General features: G+C 45.1%; 1 protein-coding gene across 5 annotated transcripts in view; it reads left to right on the top strand.

Annotated features, from left to right (window-relative positions):
* The window catches only part of ACTN1 (actinin alpha 1), a 129,187-nt gene that overhangs the window by 86,986 nt on the left and 22,136 nt on the right, over nt 1-20,065 (top strand). For 3 of the 5 annotated variants that reach the window (XM_007054249.4, XM_037900289.2, XM_037900291.2), the window contains exons 7-12: nt 4,597-4,678; nt 6,813-6,898; nt 14,216-14,308; nt 15,711-15,941; nt 16,804-16,951; nt 18,453-18,603. In XM_007054249.4, the coding sequence (XP_007054311.3) occupies nt 4,597-4,678; nt 6,813-6,898; nt 14,216-14,308; nt 15,711-15,941; nt 16,804-16,951; nt 18,453-18,603 (791 nt within the window). Of the gene's footprint in view, nt 1-4,596; nt 4,679-6,812; nt 6,899-8,619; nt 8,706-14,215; nt 14,309-15,710; nt 15,942-16,803; nt 16,952-18,452; nt 18,604-20,065 lie in introns of all 5 variants that reach the window. The other 2 variants (XM_037900290.2, XM_043548871.1) reach the window with 1 other exon arrangement.

The following is a 20,065-nucleotide window of genomic DNA, read 5'->3' as shown; positions in this document are numbered from 1 at the left end:
ATGGCATAATCACTCCTCCAGTGCTATAATCAGTCCATAAACTTGGCCAGTATAAGATTCATTTTGCCATATTGGATGCGTCCTAATTTGTTTAAGACAACTCCTGAAAACATAAGTCATACTAATTGGATTTTTTTCGGCTTCTGCTGCTCTGACAGATACAGTAAGTGCTCTGTCTCTCCACTCCCACCCCCCTCCAACTCCTTCCAGATTGCTGGTTGATAGAGGAATTTTTGTATTGGTGACATTGCAATAATTACCATGGTAACATCTTGTGATATGGGGACTTCAAGCTTACTGGAGGAGGAGAGACATCTCTGAGTGTGTGAGTCAGCGTTGTGGGGTGGTGGGGGAAGGTGGGAGCTGTGGGAGAATCTAACATGAATGTCTCCAGTCAGCAAAAGCAGAGTGCACAAGATAGCTTTTTATTCTGGCCAGGTTTGCCAACGATCACAGCTTAAATAGTGGAATCTTTAAACAAGTAAAATACAGCTTTCCTTAATGTTGGCTCAGACAGACTCTAGCAAGCTGTTCCTCTCTTCTTCCCTCATCTACTTTAAAGCTTATCTGAGGCAAATCGGTATCATAGCGCTTCTGCTGGGCCATACCCTTTTAAACATCAGTCTTGTGTGTTCTTTGGGGTGCACAGCCCTAGAAGGAATTGGAGATGTTAGAGAAGTCTCAGCTTTCGTTCTGTGCCAGTCTATTCAGGTTCTCATATCACACCTGTCACTGTGGCATATGAGTACTGCGTTAAACCACATGACTCATATCTGTCACATATTAGTTCTTTCCTTCTTTTTCTCTATCTTGGGGAAATCTGCTGCATGTGGATTTAAAATAACAAGATGTCTGCGGTGCTGTGTGTTTATATTAGTGAAGGTGAGGGTGAAGAGGTGCATGTTGTGTTTGGAATGGAAATTGTGAGGTTTAGAGGTGGTTCTTAGAATCTGTGGGAGTTCATTCCACAGTCTTGGACTGGCATGTAAGACAGCTCTGTCTCCTGCACAAATGAGCTTCAACTTTGCAGTAGATGCTCTGTAGTTCCTGAGGGGTGGACTTGTTGACCATAGTCCTCTTCCTGGATCTTTAGGCAATCTTTCAGGTACAAGAGGACTGGATTGTTAAGCACCTTACATTTTGGTGTGATAGTCTACAGGGAGCCAATGTAGTGAGTGGAGGATAGGTATGATGTGCTCACGACGACCCCTGTTGATGTGGAGATGTGCTGCTGTGTCTTGTAGCTCCTGAGGAACATGCAGGTAGACTGCATTGCTGTTGTCCAGTCAAGAGGTAACACAGGTTTGTATTACTGAGGCCAGGTCATCACCACTTGCTCAGGATGGGACACAGTCTCCTAGCCAGCCCGAGATGGTGTAGTGCACTGCTCATGTCCAGTGCTGTATGAGAACTAATGTAAGCATGGAATACAGGGACACTCCTAAACTGGACTGTCTTGACTAATTATGCATATTCCAGCAGAAGACTGCACCATTGCTATAAATTTCTCAAAGCATTTCTCTTCGCCAGCTCACACAGTCTGAGTTTTGCCCAAGTTTAGCTCCCCTGTTCATCCATGAGCTAGTCTTTGTCAAACACTAAGTTATTTGCTTGCAGCTTTGGTCATCAGCTTCGTTCCCCTATAGGCCACTGAATCTTGCATTTTTGTTATCTACAAAATTTATATATGTACGGACTTGTCTCGCTTTGTGTTCACTTTTGCATACAACAGGGCTTCTAGCACTTCCTCTGGGAGAACTTCTACGTAGTAGATCTTCCTTTCAGGAAACGCTTCCTAACTTTCAGCCACAACATTTCTTGTTAACTAGGTTCCATTACGCTAAGCTGTACCCCTCCTGTGCCAGGCCTAGATTCCTTTGGTGTTGGAAGGGTGTAGATACTGTCTGATATGCAAATGAGTTTGACTTCATGTATTTGCTGCTCCCTTTCCTGAAGGAGGTGTTGCTGAATCTGACCACTCTTCAAAACACATGTTCAAACGGGTCTGTGCCAGTGAAGTGTATCAGTGCTGGTTTTTGTTTTAAAAGGCCGTTTAAATGCCAAACTGTTTAATGGTCACTTATGACTGAGAAATTAGACTGTTAGTGTACATGGTGCTGCTTAATGTATGTGGCATTTCTGTACAGTAATGAAAATGCCATGTGGGCTAGGGGACAAATTAGTGAGAGAGCCAGCACTTAGGATTTCTGAATTTTAATGCAACAGACTGGCTGAAAATTTAATGTAGTTTAATGAATAAAAGGTCTTTTCTTTTTTCTCTCTCAAGCAATGGGTCTAAGGCCCTGCCTACATAAGGTGAAGGAATACGGCTATAAATGTTGTTTGGAGTTTGCCAAATTCATGAATTACTGTGTATCCACACACAGTAGCTGATGTAAGTGTAAGTGTTTTACAAGCACTGACTTACTAGCTGATCCCAATGCCTGAGCTGAGGTCTTTAGTGAAGCCCCGGCTGAACGGGCACGGCTCGTTATGGTTTCTCCCCAGCGCAGATAGGCAACAAGAATGTTGCATGTGAATTGGTGTGTCCAGTCCTCTTAAGCCCATCCCACAATGCAGTGCTTTGTGGCTGCCTACAATCCCCTACCCCCTGAATCAGTGCTAGACAGGTGCCTCTAAAAGCACTGATACAATCACAGTGATGAGTGTATCGTGTCTAGACAAAGAAAAAGGGTGCCATCAAGCAGCATTGGTTATTTGTGGCTATGGCTCTCATAATGACAAGTGTGACAGCCATCAGTTTTATGCCAGCTGTGTTCATACAATGGTTTCCTAACTTAATATAGACCCATCCCATTTAGATTAATGGACAAACTCTTTTCAGCCTTGATTGAGGGTAGGTAGGGTGTTTTGTTTTTGTTTGTCAGTGAGCAGGAGGGGAGCTTAGGGTTGTCACATTTTGTCAGCCAAATGTCACTTTTTTATTTTAGGCAGGGACCCAAGTGTTATGGAAGCAAGAGGAAGAAATATCTCTCTAACTTGTAGCAGGCAGGAAATACCAGGGAAATGCACAGATTGCATCTCTGTAGTCTAGTAACACTAGAAAATGACCTATTGCTGGCAATGGTTGTCTGCAACAAAAACCAGTGCAACAAAAAACAGAACTGCAACTGGCCTCCCTTGCTCCTCCTCATCTGGTGTTGAAAATCATTATCTGCAAATGTAGACAAGGCACTTTAAAACCAGCATAGAAAAAGTGACGGGTAGTACCATGTTCCACCAGGTCATCACGCTTTTTGAAATGCCACTGAACACTTTGGTTTGGTCTACACTGATACTTAGACTGTGTTCAGTACTGTAACAGTACTGGGACTCTCCAGATGGTGCTATTACAGATGGCCGTCTTGGCTCTGTCTATCTGAATGTGTAGGAGTTAGAGCTTGAAGTGCTTATTGTTAATTGTGATGCACTCCTTTTTAGATGTTGACTGTATTGCCAACAGATAAATGCTGGAGGCAAAGCGGGGTTTGGGGTGGCAGCTGACAGCTCATGATCCCCACGTAATAACCTTATGACCCCCTAAGCGGTCACGGCCCCTAGTATGAGAACGCCTGCTGTAAATCAAGCAGAAGCTATGGGCTTGATGCAGGAGCAATTGCAGGGGTGGGCAAACTTTTTGGCCTGAGGGCCACATTGGGGTTCCGAAACTGTATGGAGGCCCGGGTAGGGAAGGCTGTGCCTCCCCAAACAGCCTGGCTCCCACCCCCTCCCACTTCCCGCACCCTGACTGTCCCCCTCAGAACCCCTGACCCATCCAACCCCCCTGCTCCTTGTCTCCTGACTGCCCCCTCCCGGGACCTCCCACCCCAACCCCCTCCCTGTCCCCTAAGTGCCACGACCCTATCCTCAGTCCCATCCAACCTCCCCTGCTCCCTGTCCCCTGACTGGCCTCCGGAACTCCTTGCCCCCTTACCATGCCGCTCAGAGCACCATGACTGGCAGCTGCGCCACCCAGCCAGAGCCAGCCACACTGCCGCGCAGTCTAGAGCAGCGCTGCCTGGCAGGAGCTTGCAGCCCACTGTCCAGAGCGCTGGCAGCACAGAGAGCTGAGGTTGCGGGGGAGAGGGGACAGCAGGGGAGGGGCTGGGGGCTAGCCTCCCCGGCCAGGAGCTGTGGGGCGGGGCTGGGCAGGACAGTCCCTTGGGCTGGATATGGCCTGCGGGCCATAGTTTGCCCACCTCTGAGCTATTGAGTGGAATTCTGTGACCGGCAGGAGGTCAGACTAGATGATCATAATGGTCTCTTCTGGCCTTAAAAGCTAGGAATCCCCACACCCTTTAGATTCTTTTGTTAAATCTGTTTGCAAAGTTGACTCCTAACCAATCAAATGCATACACTTGTGGTTCCTGTTAATGCCATCAGTCACATGGCTGAGTCCCCAGGCACTGCTTTTAAAATGAACCCATTTATTTAATCTGCTATGGTGCCTGCTGCATCAGTGGTTTCATATATGTATTTCTGTCAGTCCAACTTAGTTATCTGAAGCAAACCAAACAATGATGCTCTCTGGTTTCAGAGAAATATTGTTTCTCTTGCTGCATTTTGATGCTAACACTCTGGCTCTTCCTTTCCTAGGATGATCCTCTTACTAACCTAAACACAGCCTTCGACGTGGCTGAGAAGTATCTGGACATCCCCAAGATGTTGGATGCAGAAGGTAAAGTAGAATCCAATTTTTGTTTTTAATTTTGGTTTTTCCCAAGATATTTCCCGCCTCTTCTAGTTGGACATGTATTATTCCAGATCTTCCTAATCTTGAATGCCCCCTCCATCACCACACCCCAAACAAATAGAATAAAGGTTACAACAGAAAAATGAATCTCTTGTTCTGTTTCTCTCTTCCTCCTGTGCCCCTCATTCTCCCATGTCTGCTCAGTAGTTTTTAATCTGGGGCTGATACAGTGGGCAGAGACACGTAATACTTGGATATATCTATCTGACTGGGGTGGTGCTCCATACTGGATACCAAACTGATTTGTGAACCAACACCACATTATGTAGTGGCCCTACATATAATGAATGGGAGAAAACATCAAAACAGACCAACTTCAGTTATTTCCTAAATATCGTCATAGTATCATTGTCCCCATCGTACTGTGCTTGATACATGTTGGCATCCCATCTCTGGCCCATAGCTCCCTATTAGTTACAGTAAAGGCTCCAATTTGGGTTGGATCTAGTCTTCAGTTCCCACAAGCCAGACTCCTGACTACAAGAGTTTGCTTGTACCTAATACTAATTTGTCATCTCTGTAGTCAGAAGCCTGCACTGTCATTACTGCCGTTTGTAAAGGTTTCCATTCTCTTGCCATGAATCTAAAATTTACCTAAGATCTTGGTTTCCCCATATCCTTTCAAGATCTAGATTTAGTGGTTCAAGAGACAGTCCAGTGCAGGACATACTCTTCCCTCGATCGAGGATTCGTATCCTGGACCCTTTTTTGGTGTAGTTGGTTGCTGCCATTTAAATGAAGCCATTTGTTGAGGATTAGAGGAGGATGTGGAGAACGAATTTGGCAAGAACAACTCTGCCAGTTTTCTCTAGATTTGTCCAATCTACTCTTTTACCATGTCTGGTACTGTAAACTGCTTCCCTCTGAACTGCTCAGTCATATTAGGCATGAGAATACAGCACTGACCAGTTCTGGAAGCAAAGGGAGGGATCCACTTTTTCAGAAGTGCCTCTTATAGAAAGTAACTGGTTATCTGAGGGCATTTGGGGCAGCAGGGATTACCTTTTAGAAACATGAAGGGTCCCGTTTGGAAGGCTCCAACTCTCTCATTTGCACTTCAGTCTGCTGGCCAGGTCTTCATTTGTACAATGGGTGTTTGTCCAAGGCCAGCTGACTCTGAAGAGGGAGGCTATGTTCCAGGCTTGGTTTGGGAAGTGAAGACCTGTGTAAAATAACATATCTCTGTGGTGGGGATACACACAATTAAAACTGGTTAACCAGCATTTGGACAACTAGCAATTTACTGTGCACACTTTTTTGATGCAGGGTTCCCAGCCTCAGTAACCAGTCATGCTTCCTCCTGCCCTTGCCTGCTCCTCACTGTTGTGATCCCAAGGAATTGCCATGTTTCTGGGATAGATTTTATTAGACTGTCTCCTCCAGGTGCTCCCAAAGAAATCTACCCCAGAAATAACTGGGTCTAGTTTTGGGAATGATAGAAACAGATGGTTAAGGCCATGCAGGATTTCTCCTGCTTTGTCAGAGCAGCTCTCCTTCCTAAAGGAATAGAACAAATGTGTGTACCTCTGCAGTGTAAATACCGATGGCCTGATCTTCAGAGGTGTTGAGTTCCCACCGACAGTAATGGGACTTGGAACACTTGGCACCTTTTGAAAATCAGACCATCCATATGTTGGGGTGATTTGAGGGGGAGGAAAAAACTCACCTCAAGAACTTTTAGGGGACGGAGGAGTTGAATTATGCTAAAACTATAAACACAACAGCCTATTGGTGCTTTGCTGGGTTCATCCCACCGATTCAACTGACAGCTCTGCCTTGGCTGGATCCATCTAGAGAGGGACGAAATGTTCCAACATGAAACATACTGTGATCCCATTAGGTTTTCCAGGGGCTAGATTACACCTCCTCTTGGGAGTTTTGTTGATGAGGGAAGGGTTGCTGGAGAGGGTCAGGGAGTCCTGCGCAAAGAGTGTGCAGAGTAGGACTTTCCTGTGATATGTACATGCCCCACACCAGGTGTCCTGGACCATTCTGGCTCTCCTCCCTTGCTCTTCTCCCATCAGTCGATATGCTCTTAACTTCAGGTTTTTTTTGACAGACATTGTTGGAACTGCCCGCCCTGACGAGAAAGCCATCATGACCTATGTTTCTAGCTTCTACCACGCCTTCTCAGGAGCCCAGAAGGTATCGCAGGATTCCAAGCTCCCTCCACACAGCGCACCTGGTCCTGTTGCTAATGTCCAAACCTTTTTTCTTTCTCTCTCTCCTCTCTAGCTACGGGCATCTTTATATTATTTTTTGGTAGAGTTGGCTGTTGGTTCAAAGTGGTGTCCCAAACATAATAATTTGGGGGGCAGGGATTGGGAGAGCATATCCCTACAGTCAGTGTACAATAAAGCCACAGGACTGCCGAGTGCACATTAATCCTGTGGTACTGGGAGCTCTGCCATCAAGATTCCCTCTCGACTAGCTGAGCACCAGCTCCTGTCACACCAGTAAGACTAGAATTGGAAATCAAACCTAAATCTTTAATACAGTGTTGCAGTGCTTTCCTGGTAGGCCACTGAACTTGCTGTGCAGTTGCTGTGGTTCCCTTATGTTCAGACACTACAGTATACCACCACTGGAGTTTATTTCTGATGAATCCACTTTTTGGCGAGGGTGGGGAATGTGGCTGGGCAGGAGGTTTCAGAAAGAGCACAGAGTGGCAAAGCTAACACATTCACTCGCCCTTATACACATTCACTACACCTGAGCTATAGGGTCTCTAAGGCCTGGTCTACACTACAGGGGAAATTCGATCTAAGCCATGCAATTTTAGGTACGTGAGTAACGTAACTCAAATCGATGTAGCTTAGATCTGCTTACCGCCAGGTCCACACTACACGATGTTGATGGGAGACGCACTCCTGTCAACTCCCCGTACTCTTCTCGATCCGATGGAGTACAGGAGTCGACCAGGAGAGCGATCTGCGGGCAATTTAGCAGGTCTTCACTAGACCCGTTAAATCAACTGCTGATGCATCGATCCTGATTCTCTTCCCTTACTCCTTGGGCATCTGTGGAAGTATTTCTTAGACTAACTGAGCCACGAGGGATCATCCCAAATACTAAGCTGCCACTCTCGTTGCAGAGTTCAGCATAACACCTATTCCTTTTACACAGTGAACTCAGCCCAGATTCAGCTTGCCTTTGAAGAGTTTATCTGACATACCCTCTAGTGCTGTGGCTCTCAAAATAGAGGGGATCACATATTGCATCTGAGACACCCGCTTTTCCCTTTTTCTTTCCTCCCTTGTGTCCCCCATGGTGGAGGTTGGACAGATGTGTCCTTGCTGTATTTTGCCAAGCAATTGCCTGCCGTTATGTAGTTACTTAAAGAAAGTATCGCTAAGTGAGACCTGATAAATCTCCCTCAAAAATCAAACACACTGTATCTGCTTCAGTGCCATAGGATTATTCAGTGCACACTGAAGCAGAGTCGGAAATACTCTGTAAGAAGACAGTCTGATCTCTGCAATGGCCGGGCCGCTTAAGACTCACAAGCCTTTCAAGAGAAGACTCTCAAGATGCTAAAGCAATAAATAAATTTTATTCATTCTCATGGCTGGGTCAGGCCTACTGACTGTGGGGCTGTGAAAATATGTAATTTGGAGGTTGGCTTGGAAGAAGAACTGGATGCTGGGAGGAGAAAGGGGTGGTACCACTTTGATCCACAGAGCCAACCCTGCTGGTCACTTTCTGATCCGAATTCCCAGCTCTCCGCATGGAAATCTATTTGGCCTGTCCTGCAATGCATGATGGGAAGTTTTCTCCCCCTCTCTCACGCCACCCATGACTGTTTATTTTATTCTATGTGCTGCTTCTTACTTTATCCTTTCAACCTCTTTTCCTTCTTTGCACAGATATTATAGGCCCGCTAAGGCCGGATGAGAAGGCCATTATGACCTATGTTTCATGTTACTACCACGCCTTCTCAGGTGCGCAGAAGGTGAGACATTACTCCTAACAAAACCCTCCCTCTTCTCTTCCCTGCCCTCCCAACAGTTAACTCTCTGGGAAACATCTCAAACCTTTGGTCCATGAACATAGAGGCAGGGAATCCCATGCTATCGCTGCACTGAGCGATCTAACCACATACATAGCTGTTCTGGGATGTATGATCTTTAACCTGGCTGAAGAAGTTATATGAGGAAACTATGGATTCAGAAAGTGTTCTTTAAACATACCCCATACTTCAGCTCTTCCCTTTGTGCCTCTCTCTGCATCCACTCCCATGTGGTGGATACAAGATTCCTGTCCAGGGTGGGCACAACCCCACTGACGAAGCCAACAGGAAGAAACTGGCCTTTGGACTCCATCACTCTTGACTGGATGATGTGTATATCAAAGCAACAAGCTTAATTTCCGCCTTGTCAAGCATAGTCTTGTTCTGAAAGCTGATTAAGATGGGACTGTTGAGGGTCTCATTTTGCAGCTGCCAGCTTCCCTCCCTACTGAGCTCCCACTGGGTCAGTGGCCTCTTCCTGGGCCAATTTCCAACGATACGTGAGCTGCCTAGGAGGAAGTAGCCCATAATTTTCTACCCCTAGACAGTGCTCCAGCTGCGAGTTTCATCCCTAATCAGTCTTAGTTGAACCACCTGAACTTCCCTTCTCTTACCCATGTCTCCTCTCCTGGCTCCTCTCCCTTTTGTTCTTTTCTTCCCACTCATTCGCCTCCCTTCACCAACCGCCTGTTTTTCCCTCCTTCTGTCAGCTTTATCTTCCGCAATATTTTCTTTGGTTCTTTCTCTGCTTTTATTCCAAGCCCCTTTGCCTGGCACGGGGTGGCCTACCCCCAAAGGAGCGGATTAGCCAGCTCAGAGATCCCTGCCTCCCACTGGGCAACAGTTTTCTAAAATGCCAATTTTCTAGTAGTGCTTTTTATAGGAGGAAAGCTCTGTGCACTGTTAAGTGTAGGTGTGCATTCTCCTCCTCCCCTCCCCCTCCAAGCTCAAGGGGATTCAGACCAGGGGCTTTGGATATATGGTCCAAAGCCTGAGACTTAGACCCATCTCTAATTAACATATTACAAAACAGGACAAAAATTTCCCTTCTTTCTCACAACTACTTTCTATAAAGGATGCACAGTCCACATTCTTCCCAAGGGAGAGTCATGTTGGCAGCATACTAAGCACCTCAGGGCTACACGTAGTTTATACAAATCAGTGCTGATGGTAGCCAGCATCAGTTTTAATACCAAGATGCCACCCACAGGTTACAGGTTCCACATGTAAAGAGCTAGCTTGAACCATAAGAGTTTATTTTTTTTATTTTTATTTTTTATTCAGATCAAGCTGGAACATTGCATGCTGGGACCTGCTCTGTTTTATGCAAAATAGGTGCAGCTCTGGTTCCTAGTAAATTGCAAATGTGGTACTCCATTTGGACAGTGCTGAAGTAGGTTCACCTACTTGACATATATGGGTTTGGTGGTGGCTTTGCCATGAATCCTGGCTAGTAAATTATTTGAAACTCTTAACAGCAGGCTAAGTGGAATACAAGCCATCTGATGCTTTCCCATAAAGACCATTCTCCCAGAGCCCATGCCAGACTAACCACCAGCCGCAGTATTTTCCAGTTGCCACACACACAGTTCTTCAGTTTAGGTTGATGACAAACCTAAAATGTGGGTAGAAGGTGAAAGAGCTGGCTAGGTTTCTGATGGCGTTAAAGGTGTTGCCCCTCAGTCCTATGTTCTTCTCTTCTCCCGTCCCACTCCATCCTTTGAAAATATTTGCAGCAGCTCCTGTGCCCATTTCACCAATTAGTGCTGGTGCCAGGGCTTCTATTGATACTGTAAACAGAAACATTGTCTACTGCCACAATGTCTGAACCAAGTAATTGGAGTAAGAATCAGAGAATTTGCTTCTTAGCTATTAAGGTTTGAATCCATGTAGTCTAAATGGCTTATAGGGATGATTAAAAAAAATTGATTAAATTGTCATTTTGCCAGCAATTTAACTATGACTGGAGGGTAGGGTGTAGCTCCTTTTTGAAGCTCTCCCAGGGCCAGTCCTACATTATCCAGCTGTTGAGTGACAAGTTTAAAATCTCGGGCTAATACAGAGTGATTACTGAGCATGGCTCTCACTAGGTCTAGGAGCACAGTGTGTCTTTTTAAGCACTGCCGTCTCTTACTTGATTAGGTGAGTTACTGTGATGTTGCTCCATTTTTCATTCAGATTTCTCATTACTGCTACCAGCCCTGAAGGGGAGGTCACATGATCAGCTTTCTGCTTCTTTCATTCTCTTATACTGAGTCTTTAAAGGTACAGGGGCCCCAGCGTGACGTGACATTTGTGTGGATGGCTACTTTTCCTTTAAATGATTTATATATAAAAATATATATCTATACTTGCTTTGGTTGGTTTGCTTGTTTTCTAACTGCTTCTAACTTTCACAACACTAAACTGCATGGGTGTTTAACTACTGGTTGGGTTCAGTATGTTTTAATATATTGTAAAACTTCACTTCTGCAGTGAAATTTTCTGAATAACTTCTTGCCATTTATAACGTGTTTGTTTGGTATGCAGTGTTCTGGGGTGCTCTTGGGAATATGTATTAGTCATAGACAGGTGGCCACATCACAGAAACCATTATGGTCCTAGATCGCTTTATTGACATTCTCAGCAGGGAGACCCAGGGTTGACTAGGCCATGGAGACCACTCCCCTTTCATCCCTAGAGGGGTAGCTCCTCAAGGCCAGGATTGAGACACATGGGCAAGATAATGTGGGCAAAGCTTATGGTGTCACTGCCTGTGTTGTATCTCTTCTGTGGCTAGAGTCTCTGGGACTGTCAGTCCAGAACCTTTCAGGAGCAGCAAATCGTCCATAAACATTCCTTTAATAAAGGAACACGTGGTGAGCCATCTAGACGTTACGTAGATTGTGTCTACATTCCACTCCTTTCCTTAAACATTCTGCTGCTGCCATCACTGCTGCTGCTCCTCTCCTGGGAGCACTGGTGGGAGCACAAATGGAGATCACACGGAACATTCTGTTTAATCCTAATCACAGCAGGTCAGCACAACACATTGCCTGCAACTCTAGCAGTTGTAGCATCATGTCTACTGTAATGCTCCTACTGTTCTTGTAATAACAGGACGAGTTAGCAAGAAGTCCAATGTAGGCAGGGACACTGAGAAGCAGGAGTTGGTGTAGGGGGGGAGAGAGAGAGACTGACTTCCAAACAAGCTAAACATCGGCAATTGGGGGATTTTTTTGTTTGGACACACGGACACCCAAAATGTGGGGGGGACTGGAGGACATCTGCCATCAAACGCATGTAAATATACCTGTTTAAAATGGAATCCCTACCGCTTAGTTGGCTGCTGCCACAGCCACATGTGAATAACAGGGTTGGAGAATTAACACCCTCCCCCCCCCCCCCCCCCCAAAAAAAAAAATAAATCCCCCCCACCCTGGCCCTGGGTACTATAAAGTTTGAGGTGGATCTCTCTCTCTCTCTCAAGTCACATTGGATGTAGGGACACTGGGTATGTCTTTTTGAGATATCATTTGATATTCTCTCTGTAAAGTCCACCTGGATGGCAAAAATGAGCCTTTGGGACCAGTCAAGAGGAAGTTAAAATCAAAACAAGAGCATGCTTTCTGACATTTTAAACTGTCCTGAGCACTTCTCGTTTATACTTTTTACCAAAATGGCTCTTTCCCCTTTAAAGACCATTTCTACATGTTCTTATTAATGTAGTTAATATTTGTATACCCGCTAGCTGGCCTAGTTTAGCTATGGGAGAGATGACCGAACACACACTTTTTGAGCCTCTTCCCAAAGACTAAGATCACCTGTTCCTTTGGGACTGTACGACTCGTATGTCATTTTGAAGCTTATGATTTTTATTGCTATTCTTGCTACCTCACATCAGCCGCAATAACTGGAGGATTTTTCTCCAATGACATCAGAGGCTGAATAAACAAATATAAAATGCCTTTTAAAAATAGATGTACGTTTAAACTTGCCAGTCATGAGCTCTTTAAATGGTGGGCTATTTACTGCTCCAGAATACACACACATACAGCCACTTTTGGTGTCAGTTCCACTTGCAGATCTAGAGCACTGTGTAACTTACAGAACATGAAAGCTGTAGAGACACCATGTGCATTCACTCCTTGCATTGCTCAACAACAGTCTCCTGTTGGCCACCGGTGAGTGATGTAAGGAGTTGGGACTGACTCCCTATCCCAGCTTCCTCAGCCACCTGGAGATACCCACGTTGTGGAGGTAGGATGGTGATAGTATCTTTAGGGCTTCGGTGGGAAGAGGAGATAAGGATGATGATGATGGCCTCTAGCACACTATCTGTGCCAGAAAGAAAATGGCCTTTCAAGTTGTCTGCACAGCAGATGTTGTTCCAAGGACTCTGTCTGCCTCTGGAGAAGGATCTAATTCTCCTTCGTGTTCACAGGAGCTGTGCAGATACATGGGCAAGCAATGCCCCAAGAACAAGCCTTTTTATATATTTCAAGTGTTAAGCACGTGCTCTTGCTAATAATGTGGCACTCAGGGTGGACTGTTCAGACCTTAGTTTGCAGTTGGGATTTCCATTCCTTGATCCAAGTTTCAACATGTCTAGTCTTCCTGCAGAACGCCACTGTAATAATGATACACCATGGCTCAAGAGACTTGATTTAGGGAAGGAGGCAGAGAGATTACCAAACAAATCCCAGTTAGATGGAAGGAAAGTCTCACTCTCACCTGGATCATGAAAATCCAAATAAATGTAGGTCTCAATAGCCAGTGGGGAAGGAAGGAAAGGTTTCTCCATCAGATATTTGTATGCCTTAAGATGGAATTGCACGTAAAGGGTATCAAGGACTGTATATTGTAGGGAGAGCTAGAAGATAGCTCAATTGTTAGACAGATTTTGGGGGAAAGGAAAGAACAAACTCAAGTATTTTCTTAGAAACTAGGTAAAGACTCACCCAGAGTCCAGTGTCTGTATCAAATACAAATAAACAGCACTTTCTTAAGGTTAAAAGCGTTTAAGGAAGATTCCCCCAGTTTGACACTGCCATAGTAGTACCCAGGCATCATAGATCAATTATTGGAGTTGTGGCTTTGAGCGTCTGCTTGTGGCATGGAGAGGGTGTCTCAGGCCACTTGTATGAATAATTTCAGAAAAGACCCAGAATTCTGATTGTCCCATAGCAGACAAGCCTACACTGCTACATCAATTGAGCATGGAGGCTGAATCCACTTGAATGCATCGCAGAGAGATGCTTTACTGGGGAGGATTAAAATCAAGTTATGGTAGAAAGTCAAATGAAAAACTAAGTTTCCTGGACATGCTTTCAGACCAGAGATGGGCTGCTAGAGCCAGGGATGGGAGACTTTTACCCTTCACCACAGGTATGTAGCAGGAGACTAAACCACAAGTTTTGGGTTATGGTGTTTTGACACTTTTTCCCCTTCCTGTTTTGTCTCCTGTTTGACAGGCGGAGACAGCAGCCAATCGTATCTGTAAGGTGTTGGCAGTCAATCAGGAGAATGAACAGCTCATGGAAGACTATGAAAAGCTGGCCAGTGATGTAAGTATTCATGGTGCTGTCAATTCCTGGGCAGCGTTGTGTGTATTACTGTGGAGCCTAGGTCCTGGACCAGGACACTATTGTGCTAGGCTCTGTACAAACACAGTACTGTGTTTTTAAACCTACAGCCAGATCTCTAGTACTGTAGAATATACACCATCCCATGTTTCCTTAGAAAATGTTTTCTTCCAATAGATAAAAATGAAAGACTCTGAACTATCTCAGGTGGCAAATGTAATCTACTTTAAAATGGTGGCCCTCCGGAGTGGAACAACCTTCAGATTCTCAATTTTATTGAAAGAAATCATTGTATCACTAAAACTAAAGAGAGAGAGAGAGAGTCATTTTAAGAAAAGATGTGCAATATTGTGCAACTTTATTATGTAGCGTCTTTCATGCGTTAAGAGTTAAGTAAATCATACTGGGGAAGAGAAGTTAAAGGTCTAGGCAAGGAAAAAAATAAGCATTCACTACCATTTGAAAAGAGTCTATATATGATAGAAACTAAAGACTGTTCCAGATAGCAGAAACTGCAAGGAGAAGGCTCACACACAGACAGTTATGAAACTGGAGAAATGATCATAGGAAGCCTGTGGTAGACAAGTAGAGGAAGCAAGGAGGGGAGCAAAGGGACAAGGTCTATAAGCAGGATTGGAGGAAGACAATAAAGAACTTTGAGTACAAAGAGGACAGTTGTAAAATTGATCCTGAAATGAACTGGGAGCCACCACAGTTGTTTTGGGATTGATGTGATGAGATCCCACTGCATTGTAGGAAAGCATGTGGCAGCTTTCTGCTCCACTGGGAGCTGCCCATTGTTTTATCTTCCTGCTGGCTGCCTAGCAGCTGTTTGCTGTGGAAGACTATTCTCAGAGCTGTGCTGACTTCAAAGAAGTTAGAATGGAAAAATGAAAATGGAGGCAGTAACTTCATTTCTACATCATAGACCCTTCTGTGTCAGAGAGGGCAAATCAGTTACAACAGGGTAGCTCCAATAGAGCTAAAACACTGACAGGCTTGCAATATTTTTGAACCAAGCAACAGCCCTGTTAAGGTCTAGCATGATCTGAGAACAGAGTTTGGTCTTGATTCTGCAGAACTGAACTATGATTTAACCACATCAAGGCATTCTATGCTGTAATAGTATGCCTCAACATGGTGGTCTATACAGGGTAGATACCATAAGACCATACTTGTATGAAGTGGTGGACAGCCTTTTCTTAAACCAATTCCCCGTCTTTGGCACAACCCTGCTGGCAACACCCAGTTTCAAACATAAAGTGGACAGTCCCTATTAAGTTCTGAGGACACAAGTAGTTTTAACAAAACCTAAAGTTGGGGCTTAATTTTTAATGATTTTGCAGCTATTCTGACTCCTCCCTCTCGTCCTTGTTGTTTTCAGCTGCTGGAATGGATCCGCCGCACCATTCCTTGGCTGGAGAATCGGGCGCCTGAGAACACTATGCAAGCCATGCAGCAGAAACTGGAGGACTTCCGGGACTACCGCCGCCTGCACAAGCCCCCCAAGGTCCAGGAGAAGTGCCAGCTTGAAATCAATTTCAATACCTTGCAGACCAAGCTGCGGCTCAGCAACAGGCCAGCATTCATGCCTTCAGAGGGGAAAATGGTCTCGGTGAGTTGACGTGCTGAGAGCACAAGGCATCTGTCTACCCTTCCGAATCAAGCTTACTACTTTAGACCATATTATTTGTATTACCATAGCACCTAGGAGCCCTAGTCGTGGATGAGGACCCCATTGTGCAAATACAGAAGAAAAAAATGGTCCCTGCCCCAGAGAGTTTACAGTTCTTGAGTAGAAGATGAGACAGAGACAGGCATGAGAGAAGTGTGGCCATGCCACCCTCGTTTTCAATATGAACTACTGGTCACTGTATGCAAGACTCCATCCTGATCAGAACAGTTGGATCAGGATGGGATATTTGCTCACTGGGACCTGTTGTCCTCACACAGACTTTTCCTCCACATTAAGGTCAGAGTGGTAGTCCAGCCTCTGCTTCTCTGTGTACAAATTAGGTCCAGCCCTCAGGCTTCTGGCTAGCTTCCAGTGAAACCTGTGATTGCGTAAACACTGGGTCCATGTGTTTTGAGGCCACAAACTAATTTTTATTGACCTCTTGGATGAAGGAGTGATCAAAGAGGTTTTTTCGTACTAGGAGGCATGTGACTGCCTCTCATGACATTTCACTGCATTCATAGATAACAACATGCTGTGAGTGGAAGTGCTTCACAGGGTATCTCTTTTGAGTTCCGGGGTTCTGACCTGCTAAATGCACTCCATCCTGTCAGCTCATCAGCCTGCTGCAAATCTACGTCTCATGACTGTGGAGCCAAACTACAGCCTCCTGTTGCTACAGAGTGATTGGAAGCCTATGGCCCACTTGGATGAATGCTCAAAGCATGATGCTGAAGAACGTTCCCCATCTTCTGAACCAATCTCTTCCTCTCATGCTGCTGTACCTTTTACATCACTGCAGGACATAAACAATGCATGGGGAGGCCTAGAACAGGCTGAGAAGGGCTATGAGGAATGGCTGTTGAATGAGATTCGAAGGCTAGAGAGGCTGGATCACCTGGCTGAGAAGTTCCGGCAGAAAGCTTCCATTCACGAGTCCTGGACAGATGGTAATGCTAATCCTAATGCTTCCTTTCAAAAGCATTTTGCCTCTGAAAACATGCCATTGCCTACCTGAAGATACAGAGGGCTGGGTGTCACGGGAGTAATTGTACTGGTCTTTCACATCTAGATTAGAGTTGAGCAAATAATTGGTTCGGTAGCCAAACCAATAATTTTTTGGTTAGTTTTGAATTGAAACTGAATTTTTTTTTCTTGCTGGGGGGGAGAGGGACAGAAAAATTTTAATTTTAAATCAAACAAAATACTTTAAATGGCGATCCAAAGGGGCAGTTTCTAAACAAAATATTGATTCGGATTGACATTTCATTTTGAAAGTGTCACTTTGAAAAGAAAAGTTGAAATGTTTACAATTCCCCCTCCCTGCCCAGCTGAAGGAATTTGCTGAATTCAGCCTGAATTTGTGAATAGTTTTGGTGTCCTGAAAAATGCATTTTCAGCTAATTTACTATTTGCCAATAATAATAATAATAAAATAATAATAATAATAATAAAACAATCACCCGGCTCTAATCTAGATACCTGGGTTGGTTGGTTTATTTTTTATTAGTCTGGTCTCCATCCTTGAGCCTAGTTTGGCACAATTTCATTTATTAAACTGGACAGGTCTAAGACTGTAAGGGTAGAGAGTGCTGCATGTGGAAATGTAGATCGATTGGCAGAGCTGGAGGGAGGTGCTTATTACAGCTGGCCAAACTGTTATTGGGTCATGCCAGGTGTAGGGGTGGGTGGGTGTGTGTGAGAGAGAGAGAGAGTAACTTTCATGAGCACCAGCTCCACTCACATTTTTAAGGAGGAAAAAATAATTTGGAATGTTAGTATTGAGAAGAGATTCAGGTATAGGAAAATAATAATGTAATGCAGTAGCACCTAAGGACTATATTCAGGGCCCCATCAAAATAAGTCTTATACAAACAAACAATATAGTCAGAATGGCCACCATATGGAACATGAGTGTCAGTACATCTCTATCATCTGAGCTGGAAAACTACTGGTTGGCCTGTGCAAATATATGCTTTTAATGTTATGCCCGAAATATATATCGTTGCTAACTCACCTGCTTTATTACCCTTCCAGAACCTCTCTGACAGAGAGATTACAACTATATTCCATTAAAATATATTCTCTAACTAAAATATATTAGCGTGGCCACATTCTGATTGTGTAGACATCTCTCCCTTGTGGCGACATGTCCTGCTTGCCCTTCCAAGCTAGAGACCTCAATCTGGGTCCCAGTGTGACGGACAGCACTCAGTTGAGCAGCGCTGTTGGCAGTTAACACTTAGTACTTACAATCCAAGAGACTCGTCTGAGACTGAAAAGTGTGAATCTCCAAACTGGCCTGTCTTGATTACGGAGTGTTCAAAGGGTTACATTTGGAGTAGTTGTGGGTCCACCATTGTAGTGTAAGCTAGTTGGCCTGAACATGGGCATCAAGAATCCATGCCGACTTACTGGTTTCATTCTCCTGTCCTTTGGGTCCCTCTGTAGGTAAGGAGGCAATGCTGCAGCAGAAGGATTATGAAACTGCTACGCTGTCAGAGATAAAGGCCCTACTGAAGAAACATGAGGCCTTTGAGAGTGACCTAGCTGCTCACCAGGACCGTGTGGAGCAGATTGCTGCTATTGCACAAGAACTCAAGTACGGCTGCTGCCTGGTGCATTTGCCTTTCTAGGAGCTAGAATGGGGACCTTGAAGGCTAATCAGCTTTGCCGTCCTGCCCAGCACAATCATAAAACAATCCCTGTTAAGATTTAGAGTGCAGGAATGTAGGAAAATCCCAGTATTTCTGATGGGAGAGGACACTGTGCCTCTGATCAGGGGGCAGGAGGGGTTGAAACACATGAGAGGTACAGGTTAGGAAACTCTCTTATGTGGGGAAGATTAGTAGTGGTAAAATAGGAGCACATGCTTGATTCTGAGAGGGGATTCCCACCCTCTTCCACCTCAGTGTGCTGCCATTAACTCTTCCCTAAATAGCCTGGTCCTCTTCCTGCTCCTGCGGATTTCAGAACAGTTGCTGTAGGCTATTGCAGTTTTTCAGGATGAGGAATAGCTGTGGTGGTGGTGGTGGTGATTTCTAGTCTCTTCTTGCTAGCTAAGAAAGGGCAACCAGGAAGCTACCCTATAATTCTTTTCCCTCCCTCTCGTATATCAAGCCCTGCTTCGTCTGCCAGGGAGGAGAGATGGACCCATCAATCACAGATTTGTTTGAGCTGACTTGTGTGATTTCAAGCAGGTGATGTTAGGCCCCTGGGGCCTATGCAGGTGAATAAGGCCCCACGCTTCCAGGAGTCTTGCACTATATGCCTGGCCTGGCAGCTAGAGCACGGTCCACACTCCTGACTGACTCCAGGGCCAGTGGGTCCCAGTACAGACTGAATTCCCTGACTGCCTTCCCTTGTCCCTGCTTGGAATGCTGCACTTCAGCTCTACTTGATGCAGGGGTCACAAGGGAAGTGGAGCCTCATCAGTTGGGGAAGCTGGGGTGTGTGGTGGCCACAGTTTGAGGGCAGTTTGTAGGCAGGCAAGAGCTGGTCAATAGCATGTGAGGAAGAGAATTAGCTGGGGCTGCATAAGGACCAGCACAACTTGGTGTTGGCTTCAGTTCTTTATTATTGAAGAATAATTATCCACCCTATCTTGACCTGAACAGCATGACTGGGGTAACATCAGCATTTTTGAGGCTGTGGAGCTGTTTTCTTTACAATATCAGGCTTATTGGATCAGTCCTTCACCAGCAGAGATTTCAGGAATTGCGCCCTTGTCCACTTCAGGAGGTACCTCAGAAGGGGAGGAGAACCAAGTTACTTCTCAATCCCTATGAGCGAAGATTAGAACAAAGGCCAGCTAGTCAATAGGAATTAAAGTGACCCTCCACTTTCAGAGTGCATGTTGCATGTTAGCCAAGCACCCAAATCTCTGATTGCAGCAGAGAGAGAGAGATTGGAGATCACTGGTCCTGGAATGGAAGAGATCATCCCCTTTCAAGCTGTATGAAATGCAGGAGGGAACAGAGGACTCAGTTCACATCCCAAAAACCAACCTCGGGATTGGCATCAATTGCTCTTTGTTAGCAGCGTCCGCAAAAAGGGGCCAAGTA

This window comes from Chelonia mydas, chromosome 6 (genome assembly GCF_015237465.2).
Source record: "Chelonia mydas isolate rCheMyd1 chromosome 6, rCheMyd1.pri.v2, whole genome shotgun sequence".
In the NCBI taxonomy this organism is placed as follows: Eukaryota; Metazoa; Chordata; order Testudines; family Cheloniidae; genus Chelonia; species Chelonia mydas.
This window is presented reverse-complemented; position numbering and strand designations above follow the sequence as displayed.